Source organism: Mandrillus leucophaeus, unplaced genomic scaffold (assembly GCF_000951045.1).
Source record: "Mandrillus leucophaeus isolate KB7577 unplaced genomic scaffold, Mleu.le_1.0 Scaffold202, whole genome shotgun sequence".
In the NCBI taxonomy this organism is placed as follows: domain Eukaryota; kingdom Metazoa; phylum Chordata; class Mammalia; order Primates; family Cercopithecidae; genus Mandrillus; species Mandrillus leucophaeus.
Window position 1 is genome coordinate 3,422,603 of NW_012102055.1, and position 20,799 is coordinate 3,443,401.

At 42.7% G+C, this 20,799-nt stretch overlaps 1 protein-coding gene and 1 pseudogene across 1 annotated transcript in view; one reads left to right on the forward strand and one right to left on the reverse strand.

Annotated features, from left to right (window-relative positions):
• DTD1 (D-tyrosyl-tRNA deacylase 1) overlaps positions 1–20,799 on the forward strand; it is a 180,064-nt gene that overhangs the window by 25,518 nt on the left and 133,747 nt on the right. Inside the window, exon 5 of the mRNA XM_011979536.1 lies at positions 8,293–8,399. Within this exon, the coding sequence (XP_011834926.1) occupies positions 8,293–8,399 (107 nt within the window). The remainder of the gene's footprint in view (positions 1–8,292; positions 8,400–20,799) is intronic.
• The window catches only part of LOC105539314, a 10,482-nt pseudogene continuing 10,258 nt past the window's right edge, over positions 20,576–20,799 (reverse strand).

Below are 20,799 nucleotides of genomic sequence, written 5' to 3' on the forward strand. Positions count from 1 at the left end.
GGGACTACAGGCGCCCGCCACCTCGCCCGGCTAGTTTTTTGTATTTTTAGTAGAGACAGGGTTTCACCATGTTAGCCAGGATGGTCTCGATGTCCTGACCTTGTGATCCGCCCGTCTCGGCCTCCCAAAGTGCTGGGATTACAGGCTTGAGCCACTGCGCCCGGCCAGGTTCTTTATTTCTTTGAGTGCTTTATACATGCTATGAGTTGCGAATATCTTTCTCTATTTTGTCATTTACTCTTTGACCTTGCTTAAGGGACTGCTGGGTAGACAATTTTGATCCTTAAGCAGTAGATTGTCAGTTTTTTGAAATGGCTGCTGGCTTTTGAATCAAGTTTCCTATGATTCATATGACATTTTCTACTCCAAAAATTACAAAGAAATTTGGCTATTTTTCCCTCTCCTGCTTTTTTTTTTGGAGATGAGTCTCACTCTGTCACCCAGACTGGAGTGCAGTGGTACGATCTTGGCTCACTGCAACCTCTGCTTCCTGGGTTCAAGCGATTCTCCTGCCTCAGCCTCCTGAGTAGCTGGGACTACAGGCACACACCGCCACGCCTGGCTAATTCTTTATATTTTAGTAAAGACAGGATTTCACCGTGTTGCCCAGGCTGGTCTCGAACTCCTGAGCTCAGGCTATCTGCCTGCCTCGGCCTCCCAAAGTGCTGGGATTACAGGCGTGAGCCATCACACTCGGCCTCCTCTTCTGCTTTTTTGCTTTCATTTTTTACTTTGAAATCTTTTATCTGTTTGTAGTTTATCCCATATAAATGTAAAGCATGGATTGAACACTTATCTTTTTCTTCAGGTATTTACTAAATGGCTTCCCAAAACTATTTATTTAAAAAGCCGCCTTTAGCTTTACTAATTTGAGTTTCTGGCTTTATCTTCCAGTAAATTCTTGTATGTATTTTTGAACTTTTAAACTTTATTATTTTTAGTTTATAATTTTAATTTAAAAAAACTTCCATTCACTGAAAAAATTTGCTTTCTATCCTTTTTGTCCATCTGTCTTATCTGTTTATATGCTGAACACACTCTTTTAGTTACTGAGGATTTTTACTATGCTTTCCTATCAGGTAAGGTTAATTTCTTCCACGTTGTTCTTTAGAGTTTTTCCTAGCTCTTCTTAAATGTTTATTTTTTCATATGAATTTTTAAATCAGCTTATATACTTCCAGAAAGTAATCATACTATTTTTACCTGGAGTGTGTTAAATTTATGAATTCTCTGGGTCCCTGCATTAGACACATTAAGGTTGGCTGCCTGTTTACATATCCCTACTTGGGTGTCTAAGAGACCCCCAAACTCAATGTGTCTAACCCTGACCTCTTAATTTCACTTCCTAACCCCAAACCATGACACTGTCAGCTTACCTATCTCAGTTGGTGGCAACGCCAGCCTTCTAGTGGCTTGGGCAGACAACTGAACCAACTAAAATGCTGGATGGAATATATTTCTTTAATTCTTTTGTATTTCATTTTATTCATTTTTATTTTTAAAAACTTTCCTACAGCTTTCATAGGCTCTTTTTTTTTTTTTTTTTTTTTAGATAGGGTCTCATTCTGTCACCCAGGCTAGAGTACAGTGTTATGATCATAGCTCACTGCAGCCTTGAGCTCCTGGGCTCAAGCAATCCTCCTGCCTTAGCCTCAAAGTACCTGGGACTATGGGCATGTGCCACCATACTTAATTTAAAGAAAAAAATTTTTAAGAGGTAGAGTATTGCCATGTTGCCCAGGCTGGTCTTTAACTCCTGGTTCAAGTGATCCTCCTGTCTCTCAGCCTCCCAAATACCTGGAACTATAGGTGCATGCCACCACGCCTGGCTGTTAACTTTTTATTTTGAAATAATTTAGGCTTACAGAAAAGTTCGACAAATAATAAGCTTCATCCAACTTCTATTGATAACATCTTACATAGTACAGTTATCAAAATGAGGAAATTAACACTGGTAACATACTATTGGCTAAACTACAGACCTTATTTGAATTTTGCCAGTTGTCCCACTGATGTCCTTTTTTCTGGTCCAGGATTCAATCCAGAATTCCAAACTGCGTTTATTTGTTGCAGCTTCTTAGTCTCTCCCAAAATGTGGTGATTGCCTTGTCTTTCCTTGTTTTTCATGACGTTGCCACTTTTGAAGAGTCACTTATTTTGTCAGTTTGTAGAATGTCCTTCATTATGTGTCTGCCTGATGTCTTCTCATGATTAAAGTTAGGCATTTTTTGGCAGGAATACTACGAAAGTGATCTTGTACCCTTCTCAGTGCGTCGTGTTGGGGCACATGATGTTGACGTGTCTCGTTATTTGCCAGATTTTTCTCTGTCAAGTTACTGTTTTCCACTTTGTAATTGGTCAGTGTTTCTTGTGGAGATAATTTGAGACTATGCAAATATCCTGTTACTCAACCTGCTCCCACTCACTAATTTTAGCCTCCATTCATGGTCTTTGCCTATAACACTTATTGCTGAAGTACTTGCTTAATCAATCCATCTTTTTTGTTTGAAATAAGTTTATTCCATGTATATTTTGCATTAGAAATGTAAAAATAAATTAGGACTTTAAAAACATCTTTTGTATTTTTAATAATGGTTATACTCTTAAATGATCTGTGTATGCTAAAACGGCTGGGTGAATCTCATTATCTTGGTTAGCCTTCAATTACTAGCTCCAGGACATCTTGGCTAATATATTTACTTTTTAAAAGAAACTTTTTGGGCAAGGCGCAGTGGCTCATGCCTGTAATCCCAGCATTTGGGAGGCTGAGGCAGGCAGATCACAAGGTCAGGAGATCGAGACCATCCTGGCTAACACGGTGAAACCCTGTCTCTACTAAAAATACAAAAAATTAGCTGGGCATGGTGGTGGGTGCCTGTAGTCCAGCTACTCGGGAGGCTGAAGCAGGAGAATGGCGTGAACCCGGGAGGCGGAGCTTGCAGTGAGCCAAGATCGCGCCATTGCACTCCAGCCTGGGTGACAGAGTGAGACTCCGTCTCAAAAAAAAAAAAAAATAATAATAATAATAAATAAAAGAAATGCGTTTCCTAATCGTGAGCCATGCTGATTAAACCTTCCCTGGCCACTGCATAGTGTTCTTCTAATATATGCCTACAAGAAATTTCCCAAGTGTTGTTAGTGTAGAATTTTTGCATCTGTATTCAAAGGAGAAATTTGTCTATGCTTTAAAAAATATTCCTGTCTAATTTTAGTGTGAGGGTGATACTGGCCTTGCAGAACAAAGTAGAAAGCTTTACATCTTTTTCTGTGGTCTGGACCAATTTAAATCACATAGGCATTACTGCTTAATAGAACTTGTTAGTGATCTTTTTGGGCTGGCTTCCTTGGCTATTGCTCTGGTCAGTTTCCCAACATCCCTCAAGTTCCTCTGGGCAGTGAACTTTACTTGTCGTCTCCTTCACAGCTGGATTTTCCAATTTATTGGAAGACAATTTTATAGATTTTTAAAATGGTTTTGAAAGATCTCTATATCTAGAATCACATTCATTTTCTCATGTGGTTTAGTTGTATTTCCCCCCTTTTTTTCTTAATCAGCATTTTTAGTTTTTTTGGTATTTCATTGTTTTGCTTTAATCTTCTTCACTCTTTTCCCTTCATCTTCTTCGCTTTAATGAGTGTGTGATTTATTTGGTTTGTTTTCCTAGTTTCTTATTTCATTCGGTTTTAGTCTTATTTTCTAATAAATGCACTTATGGGGTGAAACTTCAGAATTTGGTGTGGCTCCTCCTCCCCACATCTGGTTTATCAGCAAATCCTGTTTGCCTCACCTGGGACATACATGCACATGGAAGCTGAGAGCAGAGCGCCACTTCTACACCCACCCTGGCACAGGCCATCTGCATCTCTCATCTGAATTTTTGTGACAGCCTCTTAATGGGCCTCCTGCCTCCAGCTGGGTCTCCTTTCAGACCATACCCAACACAGCAGCCTGAGTGAGCCACTTCTCCCATGTATTCTATGGTACTATAATAATAACATACTTTTAACTTCGGAAAACTTACAGGGATCACTTTGTCTTACTTCTCAACAATAATTACAAGAAGAACTGCACATGCGTGTGTGTGTGTGTGTGTAGCGACAGAAAAAGAGCATGCACAATAGAGGGCATGCTACTCCAGGGACTGTCTCATGGGGGTGACAGGAACTGATGGAAGGTGGTTCTGAGCAGAGGCTCACTCTGGCCGTGGGGCTGCCCTGTCAGGGAAGGAAGTCTTACCAACTCAGACCAGTCTACCTTGGAGCCTTTGTTAGGCTGCTCCTGCTGTGTCTTTTGTCTCTGGAGGCTCTGAACTGGGTCAGAACCTTGCCATGAAGCCCTTCCAAGGCCACTCTGCTCCCAAGGTGAAGACTTATTCCCTAGGCTGATTCCCAAGCCGTGTACAGCCACAATGCCCAGCCCAGCACACCAGAGCTGCTGCAGTGAGGTTAAGTGACAATATACTGCAATAGTAAAATACATGAGAAACTCATAATAAAATGCCAGCAACATGGAAATGCACTGGATTTGAATGCAGACCCTATCCCATTATCACAGTCCCAGGGAGAAATTACAGGCCAAGATTAAAACGTAATCAAATCCAAAAGCTTTGAAGACCAAAGGAAGTAAGATATGAAGTCACATCCCACGACCTCATGAGCTCAGAAGCCACCTTCCCTGCTGTTCTTTGTGGAAGGGTGTCCATGCTCGATTGAGTTTGGGTTCATGCAGCAGCCTTGTCCAAGCCATGTCTGAGATGTGTCATACAGGTGTCCTTGGAGGTCCTTTGGGGCCTCAAACACTGCATCATCTTCACACAGGCTTCCTTGAGCCTCAGTTAGACAACCATACAGCCTTCAACCCTACAGAGTTACCCCAGGCAGAGTGATGTCAAGGACCCCAGCAGGGCCCAGAGATACCTGAGCAAAGTTTGATAATCAGGGAGCTCCTTGCCTTGGATTTCTTGTTACGCAAGAAGGCTACCTTAATTGCCTTGAATTTATGACCTCAGCATGTAGGCATAGTTGGGAATTTAACTTCCCAGCTAAAGGTGAATTTTGGTCCTAGGCATTTAGCATCCTAATGTTTGTTTCTTCTCATGGCTTTGACACTCTTTAGTTTGGAGTTGAGGGTGGCCCTGTTAGTGAAAGGTGCCCTTGCTTTTCCATCATTAGGTATTTTGGGTCCCCCAATGCTTCTTGCTACAAAGTTCCAGGCTTGAGACACTTGTTTCCAAGAAATGAATCTTTTGTAGACACCACCCTCAGATGTAGACACCACCTCTGTGCAGTTGCAGAGCCAAGCAGAGAACCCTGATAAGGGGAACCCAAAGCCTGGGAAGAAGCCACAAGAGCCCCAGGTCTGCCTTTCCAGTTCCCTCCATGGCCCCGAGTATGAAATGGAGTCAGACCTAGGCCTAGCCCTCAAACTGTGAGAAAATCAGCTGCCAGGGCCTGAAGGGCCTATAATGTACCCATTTGCTGACGAAACAGATATTTTCACCTCCAAGTCACTTAGGACATGTCATTCCCAGTGCTACTGGTCTCTGCCTAAGGCCTCAGAACCTTTGCCTCAGCTTTCCAGGCACCTTTGGGCCAGGCCTCTGCTGCTGTGTTGTTCCAGCGGTGGTTCACTGGCACTGGCCCAGCCTCTGGGGCACTGGGGATGCCAAGGAACACTCCTGTCTCTGTAGAAGCAGCTCTGTACTTGAGGACAGAGCCACCATGGATGCTAGCGGCTTCCAGAGTCATACTCCCAAAGACTCTAGGCACAATCCTGCACATCCAGATCAAACTCTTCTAGCAGGTGGTGGCTCCAGCCTGGCCCCAGGCTTATTTTGAACCCCGCGATGCCACTCATTTGCTGAATTTCTTGATGTTCCAGCCTGTAACCCACTGTTGGGGTTTCCATCAGTAACAGCCTCCTGCCTACTCAGGTTCTGAACAGATTGAAACTAGAATGAAGAGGAAACCTGCAGGGTGAGAATGCTTCCTTGGTGGCAGAGAACTGCCTTTAGGGGATGTGCTTAGATGGGTTGGCCTGAGGCTCATTGTCTAGTGCCCATGTGCCATACTGGTCCCCAGAGGTTGGCTGAGGTTCAGCCCAGTCGTGGCCACACAGGGCCAGCTCTGGAGAGCAGAGAGTGTGGGCTTGTTTCCAGCCAGGCCAAGAAGCAATGGTACATGGCTTTTGTTCTCCCCATTTTTCTTTCAGAGTATACTTTTTTGACAGTATTTTTCTGTCCCATGCCTGCAATTTGCCCATATACTACCATGGACAGTGGTAGGCATGACAATAGTAATAATAGTGACTGTGATTTCCTGTACACTCACTGTGCTGGCCTGTGTACTAACCTGTGTGCACCTTTGTAACCATCCCAGGACAACTGTCCTGTTGTACCAGAACAAACTGGGGCCCGGAGAGGTGGTGTGAGCCTTCTTGGCTGGCGGCAAAAGTCAGTGAAGCATTGTCCAAAGGGACGTGGACACCAGTTTTTGTAGCTACACAGGCAATCTGCAGGGAGGCACTCTGGTTTGCAGCTGTTAGGACCTTGGAAAGTTCTGCTGGAGATGAGTTCATGGGTGATTAGGCTCCAGCTGAGAGCTTTCCTGCTTTAAACATGCAGCATAAGTGTGTTTAACACGTGCTTAACCTGCAGCTCTGGGTAGAAAGAACCCTGGGACTTAATATTCAAGAACAACTTGACTATATCACCGTAGGAGCCCAGATGTCGTTTTATAGATATGCTTTTGTGTGTGTGTGTGTGTTTTTAAAAATGTGTTTATTTTCCCTGGCTAGCATAATTCTTGGGGGCTTTACCCTTTGATCTGGGCTGGAAAAAAAAGTTACCATTTTAAGATCTCTTAAAACATGTCTTTGGATTTATCATCTGTACAGATGGAAATTCACATAATAGTTCTATTCTTAACTGAAGAAAAACAGGAAGAGAAAATAAATTTCCTGCTATTTGGAATGATAAACAAGGTGAAGCATATGCTGTATATCCTGGCAACAGAAATTCAAGATCGGAAATAATTCCTGTCCTCTTGAGCCTGCCTTCAGCCTCCCTGAGGAGAGCAGTGACTGAAATTTTCTACTAATTGTAGCCATAATTTTAGCATGCAATTAAACACATGATTTCCTTCTCAGCTGATGTCTTTTTAGTTAGTCTGACATGGATAAGACAAAAGCTCTGTTGATTTGAACGGCCACTTTAATCTGATAGGAGGTCATGGAAAGTCATCATTATTTAAGCACCTTTAACCATCCAGTAGGATCTAGATTAATCTTGCTGATAAACATGGCCAGCAGCTTGGGTGCTTCTGATACAATTTCCAGTGCTACTGTCTGTGGGCCAAAGAAAGCTGTCTGTTCGCATGCCCATTTTGCTGAGTCCTTCTGAAGTTAAGGACCACTGCTAGGAAAGACTCAGAGGTGGAATTTGTGAGGTTGTGGTGGCGGGAACAAAGACTCATGGAGGTCACCCAGGTTGTGGAAGGACCTCAGGGTGTGAGGCCTGCCTGTGCCCCAGCAGGCCCAAAAGCCATGCCTTCCATGGAGGGAGATGGAGGGCTTCACTGCATACAGTGCAAACATGGCCTTCCAGAATGCTCTGTGTTTGCCTTCCCATCATGTACAGTCCCAGTAACCCACATTCTTTCCCACCGTTGGTGTTACCAGACCTTTTATTTCTTCCCAAGTCTGTTGGGCACACAGCAGCATCTGTGCTACTTAATCCCGCATTTCCATCCCTCTTACAGGGCTGGCCAACTTTTCCTGTGTTGACTGGCCGATCCTCCTCCCAGTCAACCTCCTTCTCTCAGTGTGACCTGGGTTTTGGATCACGCTGATCTAGGTGTGTGGTATGGTTTGGCTGTGCCCCCACCCAAATCTCATCTTGAATTGTAACTCTCAAAATTCGCATGTTTTGTAGGAGGAACCTGGTGGGAGGTAATTGAATCATGGGGGCAGGTCTTTCCTGTGCTGTTCTCATTTTGTGAATAAGTCTCACGAGATCTGACGGTTTTAAAAACGGGAGTTTCCCTGCAAGGTCTCTGTCTTTTTGTCTGCTGCCATCCATGTAAGATCTGATTTGCTTTTCCTTGCCTTCTGCCATGATTGTGAAGCCTTCCAGCTATGAGGAACTGTAAGTCCATTAAACCTCTTTCTTTTGTAAGTTGCCCAGTGTTGAATATGTCTTTATTAGCAGTGTGAAAATGAACTAATACAGTGTGCTTTTGGATGGAGTAATCTGGGGTCTCCATTTTTGGTAACTGTTTGGATTGCTTTTTCAGATGGCAAGTTTGGGGCCTACATGCAGGTGCACATTCAGAATGATGGGCCTGTGACCATAGAGCTGGAATCGCCAGCACCCGGCACTGCTACCTCTGACCCAAAGCAGGTAAGCCTGGAGTCTGGTGCCTGGCTCCATCCCTTGGGTGCCTGTAACATCTTTAGTCCCTGGAACAGTCCTTGGTCTGAGGAAATGCATAATTGCTGTAACCTTGTATTTATTTTAATACCTGCCTTCCCAAGAATGCATGTTTACAATGCACTCCTGAGTACTGTGGTGGGTGGGTACAGCACTTCTCCCTTGCCTCCTCCTACCTTTGATTCCAGAGGACATGTCCTGTGCAGAGCCAGGTTCTTCCCCTGGGCTTCTCGTCCCCTGGCCAGGTGCCATGGCGCCCACCCGCCCCTGGGTGGCAGCAGAGCAATGGCCCTGGATTGGCTGGTTCACCCATTCTGAATGGTTACCTGAAGTGGGTTTGGTCCCAGGTGTGGGTGGATGTGTCCCTCAAGGTTCGCTGTAAATCCCCATTTTTCTAAAGCAATGTCTGACCTGGATTTGCTGCCAATTTGTAAGCTTTCATGAAATAAAAGTTAATTAAAGTAGAGAAAGGAAATGTGTAATAGTCCTTGGAACCTGTGTGGTCTCACAGATGCTTAGCATACTTGTAAAGGCTTAATTAACGCACTCACTGGATAGAGACACATAGGGCCTGGCAAGCAGAGGAGGAAGGACTGTGCAAACATTTCCGTTCTTCCTTCCTGGTCTCCCTCCCTTGCTAGAATGCTGTGATGGCCAGTGATGCAGCGGTAAAGGGACAGCACAATGGAAACGTGAAGCTGGGCAACCTTTTCAAAGCCAGATTTTTTTTTTTTTTTTGGGGGGGTGGAGTCTTGCTCTTGTTACGCAGGCTGGGGCACAATGGCACGATCTTGGCTCACCGCAACCTCCGCCTACTGGGTTCAAGCCATTCTCCTGCCTCAGCCTCCTGAGTAGCTGGTATTACAGGTGCCCACCACCACGCCCTGCTAATTTTGTATTTTTAGTAGTGTCCTTGGGTCTGTAAAGGTTCTCACCGACCGAGGGCCCCGGTGACCTCACATTGCTTTATTTCATGCCCATTTTTCAGAACCCCTGTCTTGCCACTGTTGCCCACTTGCCCCTGGAAATGGCTGGAGCCTTGTTTCCCAGGACGCCATTCTCTCTGGGTTTTCCTCTTGCCTCTGGCTACTCCCTCCGGTTCTATTTGATTATTATCCCATAGTCTTCATTTATTATTCTGGTTTAACTCTATTTGGAGAAAAGTTTTAGTCTAACTTTTTTTCATTCTAAATATTTTTCTGGAAATGGTAGAATAATACCTTTTGCCTTTAGAATCTTCAACTTTCTTTCAACCAGTACCCTCTTCTTGTTTAGGTCAAAGGGTACAAAGATGCAGTTATTTCGGACGAGTAAGTCTCAAGATCTAATGTACACCACAAGGAGTGCAGTATCATATTGTGCACTGGGAGTAGATTTAGGAACTTCTGGAGTAGACTTAGGAACTCTCAGTGCACACAGAATAAAAGATGGTAACTGTGTGAGATGCTGGACATATAATTTACTTGACTGTAGTAATCACTTCACTATGTGTGTGTAGATCAGAGCATCATGTTGTACACTTTATACAATAACCTACTGTCCCCAAATCAAAAAATCCTCAAGTAGGCATTTTTTAAACTTCTAACGAGCCATGTTAACTTATAAGGATAAAAAAGACTTTTAGTTATTTCTGAATCCTTTAGGAGTTTTCTTTTTAAATACACAAATTGTCTTGTGTCAATTTCATTTACATGGACCAGTTTCCTGATCCCCAAAAGCCTCAGACCTTGTGCATTGCACTGCGCTCTGCCCCCAGCTCTCCAGTAGGTGGCGGCGGGTAGGCGCCGAAGGGTCCTGTGTTAGGTTGATGCTGGCCTGTGCCTGGGGCCTCTCTCTGCCTTTTCTTCTCAAATTAGAAGGAGCTTCCTCTTGGAGCAAATAGCTAATTTGCTTGCTTTTGTTTTGATAGGAAGAACATAGCCAAATTCTTTTTACTGATAGATAAACATGTGTTTCTATCAATTAAGCTTTTAATTCTCAGTGTTTTTTTTTTCCATTATATTCCAATCAGTAATGAAAACTGCTACAATTACATTAAAGAAAAATGGTTCTTTTGGCAAATTTCAACATTATAGAAAAATGATTCTTTTAGCAGGTTCTTTTAAAATATAAATAAGTTCTTTAAACTATCTGAACAAATGAACAATGTATGTGTGTGTATGTATATGGATGTATATGTGTGCATGTGTATGTGTGCATATATGTATGTGTGTGTATATGTGGATGGGTGTGCCCATGCGTGTGTGCATGTGGGTGTGTGTGCATGTATTTGTGTGTGTACGTAAGCACCAAGTGTCATTTTGGTATTTGATGGTGTGCTAGGCACTGTGAGGAAGAGAAGGAACTGCTGCCGCCCAGCCTATGCAGCCAGGGATAGATTTTGGGCAACATAAACCTGAAAGGTTAATGCCAGTGAAAGAGGTGGACAGCATAAGGCAACTTAGGAAAGGTTACAAGACCGTTGAGTTTGTGCTCCTCCTTAGAACTCTTCAGTGCCTTCCAAGTGCATTTTGCTGAAGCCTTGCATTCCTTGCTGTCATTTCCCAGGGCCTGAGTGACCAGGCGTCCGTGGCCCTCTCTTGCCTGCTCTGCGGCCATCTTTCCCTCCATCCCTATACTTCACCTACTGTATCTGCTGTTGCCTCCTCTCCCTTGCTGAAAAGGTCAAGCTCTTTCCTACCTCGGAGCTCTTGTCTCAATTCCAGAGTCTCCTCCTCATTCTCCAAGATTCTCTGACCCCCACAGTTCCCAGGAGACCCATTTGGCCACTCTGCCCTGTTGCTCTGGTGGTTTATTTCACAGACTTCACACCATCTGCTATCATGATCCATACCACTCATAAAACTCAAGCTCCCTGAGTGTTGTTCACTGCCCTATCCTGCGAGGTGTCTGTGGGCGGGAGGAGTGGTGTTTGTTTAGCAGTGGTGCTCACAGCTGGCGGGCTGTGGTGTCTATGAATGTCCCGGGTTCAGAGAAGGCCATTGTTACTGCTGTTGCTGCTCAGCCAAGCGGGCCTCCTAGGGGACTGGAGGTTTTAGCTGACCTTTAAGGATATGGAAAGTAGAAGGGATTCCCGATTGTTTTCAAATTTCTATTTCAAATAGGGGTAGATTATTATTTTCAAGAATCTCAGAGCTCTGCTTATGTGATGCAGCTACTGCTGGTGAAGACTGGGCTGGTAAAGGTAACCAGCAGTTTGCCTTTCTAACTGGACCGCTGCTTGTTTGCAGAACTGGCTGCTGCAATACCTGCATGCTTTCCATATAGCATACCCATCATATTATAGGCTGCTGCATGGGTTTCATGCTATGTTGTGGCAGTGAGAAGTTGGAAGGAGGACATTACATTCTTGCTCCAAAGGACATATTTCCAAAGGGAACAGGACATGGAAGCAGTAGCGGAACCAACTGACTGCTGTTTTTCCTGGTACATTTTTTGCAGGAGAACATGATTCTGGTAGGAACATCCTGCTTATTATTGCCTAGTGCATGATTGCTGGTACATGACCTCTTCCATTGGTGGCTAGATATTGGGAGATTTTAACACTCTAGCCTGCCATGTCTATGGTAGAAGCTTATTCTTGTCTTGTTTTAATCTTAAGTGCCCTTCCCCTGAGTGGGGCTTGTTTTCCTGAGCCTCACATGGATGGGGGAGCAGATGGAGGTTTTTCTTGATGAGAAGGGCCATTTGGTAATTGAAGGACTCTTCCCTGGGGCCTAGGGCCCACTTAGTTCATAGTGTTGCCATTAATTATTTACGTTCTCATTTATTTAGTGCCATTAAAGATGTCATTAAATTGAAATGCTGGAAGGAGCTAAAAAAATGAACTTTCAAATATACGTGTTTGAGTTAATGGACGTGTTTATTGACAAATCACTGGGATGAGTTGGCTAGCGAAACCTGGTGCCGTTAATTTTACGGAGCTATTAATTTTACGCTCCTCTGAGTATCACTGTTGCTTTGTCCATAATTTTCTCTGTATACTTGTCTTATCAGCAAGCATTCATCCCTGTGCCTGGACCTTGGAATGTCGAGTTGAGACATTCATGGCTTCTGTAGGATCTGAAAGAAATATGTAGGGTAAGGGGCTGTGGGGGAAAAAAATTCCATTTGGTTTTTATTTATTTATACTTCCAGTGACAAGGGCAGCCTTTTCATTACCTGCTGTGGAATCCAGAGGTGAAATGAAGGACACATGAACACACAGGTGGCTTGCTTCTACCAGGTGGCCCCATCACAGGTGCACAGAGGGGAGCTCTCACTTGCTACATATTTCAGTTTGGGGGACAAATCAGATGAGAAGTACTCTGAATATAAGGAAGAATTATGTTGTTGCTAATAACTTTGCATCTATTCATGGAAGAACAGTTATTTAAATGTACTCCTTTTCACTCTGTTTTTAGGCTTGAATTCTAGATTCTAGCTCCCTAATTGTGGTTGGTTTCAGCTTCAATGTTCACATGGCCTGAACCAAGCTCGAGTTGTTGACTTGCTGCAGGAGTATGTTTTAAAGTCTGGTTGCCAAGATGGTAGCCAGATCCTGTCAATTACTCCAGTAATATTAGTTCATTTTGTTATATTAATTTATTGAACAAACATTGACTGAGAGTCCAGCTTTGTTTATGCTGAAGTATCACCAAAACAGTAGTGGGAACTCAGCAAAGCGTCCTCATTAGAGAGTTGTTGCTGTCGTGTAGTCTTTGTCAGTGACGCAGGCTTCTGGGACCTAGGCTGCCGCATGGAAGGCCTCCTACCAGGGCTAGGGCGCCACCTGGCCAGACCTCTCACCACACATGGAACCACACCTGGATTTCTGATCCTTTCTGTCTGAACACCTGCTTTCCATGAATTATGAGATCAGCTCAACCCTCTGGGGAGTGAGTTGGGTGTAGAGATGGTGGGGCTCCTGACCTCACTCAGCCCAGCCCACTGCTCTGCGCAGTCAGAATGTATCCTGAGTCCTTGTCAGTGCCTGGGGAATGCCTGTCTATTGCCGGAATATTTGGTATGAAAGGGTGGGAGCTTAGCAGATGTTTTTCTTCCTGGTGGAGAGCTGTAAGGAATCACTTTTATCACTTTAATTTGTTTCCAAATAGATGGTTGTCCTAAGTCAGCTCATATTGGGCTAAAAAGAAGCCTTTACAAGGCTGGCATGACTGTCTCTTTGTTGGGGACCCATTGATGAATTGATTAATCAATTGACTTTCACCTTACTGTCTTAAATCCATAGCACAAGTTAAGGAAATTGCAAAAATTGAAAAGAGTTTTTTTCTCTGCTATTGGAATATGTCTGGTAAATTAAAAACTAGGATCTGTTTCTCTTCTACCATTGACACATAAGACATTTCTAATCTCCAACCAGAGCAAAGCATCTGTTTTACTTTAAACCAATCTCTCAGGACACTAATGGGGTAGTGCATTTAAGGTTTAAGGGCTTTATTTGTTTGTTCCTGTATATGTGTTTTGGGCAGATTCCTAGTTATTTTAATCTTATAATCTCATTTGTGTGTATGTTAAAAAAACAAACTCCTTACCTTACTGACTTGACCTGCCAAAGATTAACATCATCCTTTTTATTCTCAAGGGAGAGAGGTAGAATTTTTCCTTCCATGGATTTGTACATTGTGCATAGCAATAATTTAGTTAAACAAACTCAATATTTTAATTGGGAATTCTTAGCTTGTTAAGTAATTTACCAGGAGCTTCATAGTCGTGGGTAATTGTAGAAAAATGTTCTGCCAGTCAGTGGTTTTTTGTAGAAAAGCTTGCCGAAACATTTGCATTAGTAATGGAGAGAGAATGAATGATCTGGAAGTGATAGAAATCTAAAAAATGCAGCTCTTACTATACTTTTTTTAAAGGTGTAGATAAAACACTCATCTACATAGAGGTGTTTGCCAGCTTGCTGCAGTATAGGTGTAGTCTGTAATGACTGATGAGGTAGTTATCTTTTAAATCTTAGTCTCTAAGAGAAGGTTAGGCTGGGCCAGCAGGGTGTGAATTGGATTAAGTAGACTCTTAGGGGCTCACAGACTGGTCTGAGCTTATCCCACAAGTTTTGTGTGTGTGGATGTGTGCAAGTGCCTTTTGCTGGGAGAAAGGGGCCCAGGACTTTTGTCACATTTTCTTCAGGTCCCAAGAAGTGAAGATGCTGGTGGACTTGGGGGCTGTCGTGTGCAGAGCTTACATATTCTTTCTCTACCAGAGTCATCCAGGGGTTGGTGTTAGTGTTCTTCAAACGGCAGACTGAGGACCACTGGCATCAAGCCACCCGTGGTGCTTACTAAAATGCAGAGTCCTGGGCCCACCCAGGTTTTCTGAGCCAGAGTTCCTGGAGTGTCTGGACTTGGAAAGCAGGCAAGTAGCCCATTTATGTTTCTAACCAGGTCTTTGTGTGCTCCTAAGCACACTAACATTTGAGAACTACTGGAATAGAGAGAATCAGGCCTTGCAGTGATCATCTGCTCCACGCTTTGGTTTCTTCTGGACCACCCTGCCCTCCCTTCCCTACCCCCAAATGTCTAAAAATACTTTACAACCTATGTTACTGCAGCTGCCAGGAAGCAAGATGGCTTTGCTTGATTATTGAGGTCACATGTGAGGCTGTTCTTATTCATCAACGAGCCCCCAGTCTCCCAACACCTCCTCCCCCCACCACACAGGCAGTGATGAAAATGTTTCCAGAACATGGTGCCTTCTCAACACAATTACAGATGTGTCAGGGAAAAGCCGATGCAGCAACAACAGCTCAATATGTTAGTGACTGATGATCGGCCTCTCTACTGGGTGACAGTGAGGCATGTGCTGGGGGAATAACTTTTTTCCTGGGAGAGATGAGCCCAACATGTGGATTGCTCAATGACTGGGCAAGATTGTAGCGGTGTAGCCTCTTTAAGACTTGTAGTTGAAAGTAATTTATAGTTTTATTGGCTTTCTGAGTACCAGACATGGAATGCCTTACTCATCTGTCGAAGTGTTAATGGAACTAGAATAAAAACCCAGGATGATCGACATCTTAGCGTCTGCATGGAAATTGTAATTTAATGAAATGCATGAATGTGGAGGCTTCCGTGGGCAGTTGGCTGATCATTTACATTTAAACACACGTGGGAAATTATTAAGGGCTCATATTTTATGATATATTATTACCTATTCAGTTCATGGTAAAAGCTTTTCACAGTGAATTGTAGACTAGTTTCCTGCAGATTATTTACTGTTTCATAAATAAGCATCACAATATTTTCTCCTTTGTGTCTCTGCTCATCCACCTGAAATGAACTCCTTCCCTGTCTCTACCTGTTGACATCTTCCGCATCTTTTAAGGTTCATTTCAGATAGGTAGCTCTTCACACATGACACTTACCTCAGTACCCATCCAGGCAAGGCCTTTCTTCCTGCCTTTGGCTCCCTATGACATGATGTGGCAAGGATTTCCTAGTAGTAATGCCCTTGAATAAAAGCTCATGCTCATTTGTTTGTTAGTTTGTTTACTTGTTCATTTATCCACTTATCCATCCACCCATATGTCCATCCATCTGCCTACTCATCCGTCCATCCATCCATCCATCCATCCATCCATCCATCCATCCATCCATCCACTCACCTGCCCACTACCTACTCATCCCATATATTCATCCAGCAGATTGTTATTGGGTGCTTGCTCTGTGCTGGCCCTGCATGTAGGTCCAGCACTGAACCAACATTGTACCCTCATGAAGCCTCCATTCTAGTGGGGAAACAAACAAAAACAAGTATAATTTAAAATTCTGATGATACAAAGAAATCCAACAGGGTTAGGTGTAGAGAATGCTGTTGGGTAGAGGTCCCCTTAGGTACAAGCACTAGGGAAGGATGCTGAGATAAGAGGGAGCCAGTGAAGACTGAAGGAAGAGTGTGCCAGACAGAGAAGTCAGCAGATACAAGCACTAGGGAAGGATGCTGAGATAAGAGGGAGCCAGTGAAGACTGAAGGAAGAGTGTGCCAGACAGAGAGGTCAGCAGATACAGAGCTCTAGGGTGACTGGTGGAAGAAAGGCCAGTATGGCTGGAGCTTGGAGGGTGAGAGGGAGAGGGGCAGGACCTGAGGCCAGAGCTGTGACCTGGGCTTGGTGGAACAAGGCCTCATGGGCCAAGGTAAGGAATTTGAGTTTTATTGTTAGTAAGCCAAAGACCTATTAGAATGTTAAGAGCTCTGATGTGTATTTGCAGAGATGGATGAGATTGGGTTTAGTGTAGGCTCGGGATCGGGGGATGTGTGGCTTGTGACAGGGTGGCGGAGAGGACATTTAGGAGCTGTCTGGATACACTTCGGAGGCCCTCAACCACTCTCACATTCTGCCTTCCACAGTAGAGCTTTTGTGTCAGTGATTCATGTTTGGTTCTTTCATACTGTGGCTTGAGCATTAGAGAGTAATACTGCAAAGTTCAGCCTCCTACAGTTCACTGCAAGAATGACCCCATTCTTGCCTCCAAGGCCAGCACAGTGGAGGGATTCCATGTCATGAGTTTCTATGATGACATCAGATATTGGACATCAAGGAGTGCGATGTTCACCCCTGGTTTTTAGTGATCCTTGGGCACAGTCTGGACACAAAAGCCAGAACTTGTTTGATGGTTTCTTTTCTTTTCTTTTTTTTTTTTTTTAAGGAAAAAAAAAGCAAGTTCAGGGAAGCAGGCTCCTTTTTTCTGGTCAACATGAAGCCAAATGTTTCACTATTGCCCAGTTTTCCCCCAAATACAAAAACATTAATTATAAAAAGATACTGTAAAAAGCCCAAGAAACATGTATATTGAATTTGATTTATGTATACTATTGTAGCTAATATTTTCAGGGAAATTTCTAAATGTCTGTCATAGGAGCTTGTCAGAAAAAGAAAGATTTATTTTTGGAAAAGTATGTTTCTTGGTGTTCATTGAGCTTGGAAATTATGGAGAGTCATTGTCAGAAGGAAGGCAGCTGCTCCAGAGGCGGAGTGGAAGTCAGGACTGGAGAAGGTTGTCCTACTGTGGGCTCCAGCGTGCCTCTTGCTGCTGGCTGGTCAAGAGTCTTGCAGCAGCCACTTCATGCCTCACTAGCTCCACCATCGCAATGATTTCTGTCAATAGGAAACACAAAAGAATGGCATGTCTGTGAATATTCTTCACATAAAATATATTCCTTTGACTATTTTCCATAAAATGTGAAGTCAATTTCTTTTTCTATTTTTAATCATGAAAGTGAAGCCCGGAAGCCTCAATTTCTGTGTAATGGAAAGATCTAAGTTTGTGGCCTTGTTTCCATTTTCCACTTCTCCTGCTAAGTCAGGAACATGATACTCACATAATATCCCCCGGGCAGTGGCTCTGTTCAGGAATTGCATCGCTGTTTGACTGCAGAGGGAGGGCAAAGGCTATTATTAACCATTCGTGTCATTGTTGGGTCATGAAACCTTCAGGGGATAAGTACAAGTTCTATAAAATTTCATTTTGAAATCCAGACCAGATCTGGGCTTATGCTCTGAGGATTTTTTTTTTTTTTTAAGTTTCATGTTGTCCCTTTGCCCCCTTCATTTTCTCTTGGGAAGAGTCTCTTATTATCATAATTACTACTTGAAAAAAAAAATTCCAAGCAAGCAAGCAGTGTATTAACTGGAAAGTAACAATTTAGAAATGTTATTTTTTGATAGTAAGCTTTTATAGTATTCCTGGGTAGAAAGGTATTTTTATAGAAACAGTTATTTTCCTATCTTTTTTCTCATGAGTCCATAAAATAGCATTTTTATATCAATTTTTGTTATACCTAATACATAAAATCAATATTCTTTTAAGAATTTAGAAGTTTAAGATACACTAAAAATATTTTTGACAATAACTCTCATTCTCAGAGGTAGCGCCGTTAATAAGTTCTATGTATTTACTTCCAGACTTAACAAAAATATGTTTACCCAGATTTACACGTGGTATCTCTGGGTGCGTGTATGTCAGAAGATTTTTTAAGATTATGTTAAATTGTACATAACCTAAACTTTTTAAGTATACAGTTTCGTGGCATTAGTATATTCACATTGTTATGCAACTATTATTATCACCATCTATCTACAGAATTTTTTTTTTTTTTTGGGAGTCCCGCTCTGTCACCCAGGCTGGAGTACAGTGGAGTGATCTCAGCTCACTGCAACCTCCTCCCGGATTCAAGCAATTCTGCTGCCTCAGCCTCCCGAGTAGCTGGGACTACAGGCGTGGGCCACCACGCCTGGCTAATTTTTGTATTTTTAGTAGAGATGAGGTTTCACCATGTTGGCCATGCTGGTCCCAAACTCCTGACCTCAAGTGATCTACCCGCCTCAGCCTCCCAAACTGATGGGATTACAGGTGTGAGCCACTGCTCCCGGTCTATCTACAGAATTCTTTTTATCTTACAAAACTGAAACTTTACCCTTAAATAGTAATTCCCAATTCTCTTCTCCCTTCAGCCGCTGGCAACGACCCTTCTATAATATTTTCTGCCTTTTGAATTTGACCACTCTGAGTATCATATGAATACTCATATGGTATTTGTATCTTTGTGACTGGCTTATGTTGCTTAGCATAATTTCTTCAAGATTCATCCATGTTGAGCCTTATGTTCATAGCATGTGTCAGAGTTTTCTTTTTATGGCCACAGAATATTCTCTTGTATACCACATTTTGTCTATCCATTCATTTATCCATGCACACTTGGGTTATTTCCACTTTTTACTTACTGTGAATAGTGCTGCTGTTAACACTGGTGTACAAAGATCTTTTCAACATCCTGCTTTTAATTCTTTTGGGTAGATACCTAGGTACAGGTTGTGGATCATATGGTAGTTCTTTGTTTAATTTTTTGAGGAACGACTATACTGTTTTCCACAGTGTCTGTACCATTTTACATTCCTACCAGCAATGCGCAAGGGTTCTGATCTCCCCACATCCTCACCAACGTTGGCTGTGTGTGTGTGTGTGTGTGTGTGTGTGTGTGTGTTTTCTGTTACTAGTCATCCTAATAAGTGTGAAGTGTATCTCGTTGTGGTTTTGATTTACATTTCTCTAATGATTAGTGATGTTGAGCATCTTTTCATGTGCTTATTGGCCATTTGTATATCTTCTTTGGAGATCTATTTCAGTTCTTTGCCCAGTTTTGAATTGGTTTGTGTTTTTTTATTGTTGAATTGCAGGAGTTCTTTATGTATTCTGTACATTAATTTCTTGACAGAGAGATGATCTGCAAATATTTTCTCTCATTCTGTGGATTGCCTTTTCACTCTGTTGGTGGTGTTTTTTGATGTACAGAAGTTTTAAATTCTGATGAAATCCAATTTGTCTATTTTTTGCTTTTGTTGCCTGTGCTTTTGATATTATATCCAAGAAATCATTGCCAAATCTAAATCAAGAAGCTTTTTCTTTACGTTTTCTTCCAAGAGTTTTTTAGTTTTAGCCTTTACATTTAGATATTTGATCCATTTTGAGTTAGTTTTAGCATATGGTATAAGGTGTATGATGTTTTTACTTGCAGACAGGTTGGGAGAGCAGTATCAGGGACTTTATTTTCTGAAATCACTTGAGAGCAAGTTGTTAGCCTGATGCCTTCTCACCCCTGAATTCATTAGGATATTTCCTGCAAACAGGGACATTTTCTTATAGAAGCCCCAAAACAGTCGTCAAAATCAGAAAATTAGCATTGACATTTTACTAGCAGCCATCTTCAGACTCCATTTATAATTTACCAGTTATCCCAAGGAGGTCTTTTTATTATTATTATTATTATTATTAAGTTTATTTTCATTGTCTCAAGGTCTGCTGCACTCTGGATCCAGGCTGTGTCAATAGGGTAGTGTGGTGCCTCTTGTACCTATCTTGGCCTCCTACAGTTCTTTTTATTTATTTTATTTTATTTTATTTTATTTTTTATCATAGGGTCTTGCTATGTTGCTCAGGCTGGTTTCAATCTCCTGGGCTCAAGCAATATTCCTGCCTCAGCCTCCCAAAGTGCTGATATTAGAAGTGTGAGCCACCACACCTGGCCACGTTCTTTACCCTCTTCAGAAGTCTTAGCTTGCAGTTTCAGCAGAAGGATAGACTCCCAGGAAGACCGTGAGAGAGATTTGGGACCCAAGTTGATAATAGCAAATACACTGAACTTGAGTGTTTTCACCATGTTCTGGCTCTAGAAAAGTGAGAGTTGTTAGTGAGGTTGGTGCTATTGTGTGTATCTTCTGTACCTTGAAGTCCCTCAGAGATCTTGCCCCTGGTCGTCTTGTTCTAAGGACACAACAGGTTCCCTTTTTCTCTGAAGATGAAATCTAGATCTTTGATTTTGGAACCAAATTTGGACTCTTGACTTTGGAGCACCAACTTCTCCCTCCCTTCCCCCC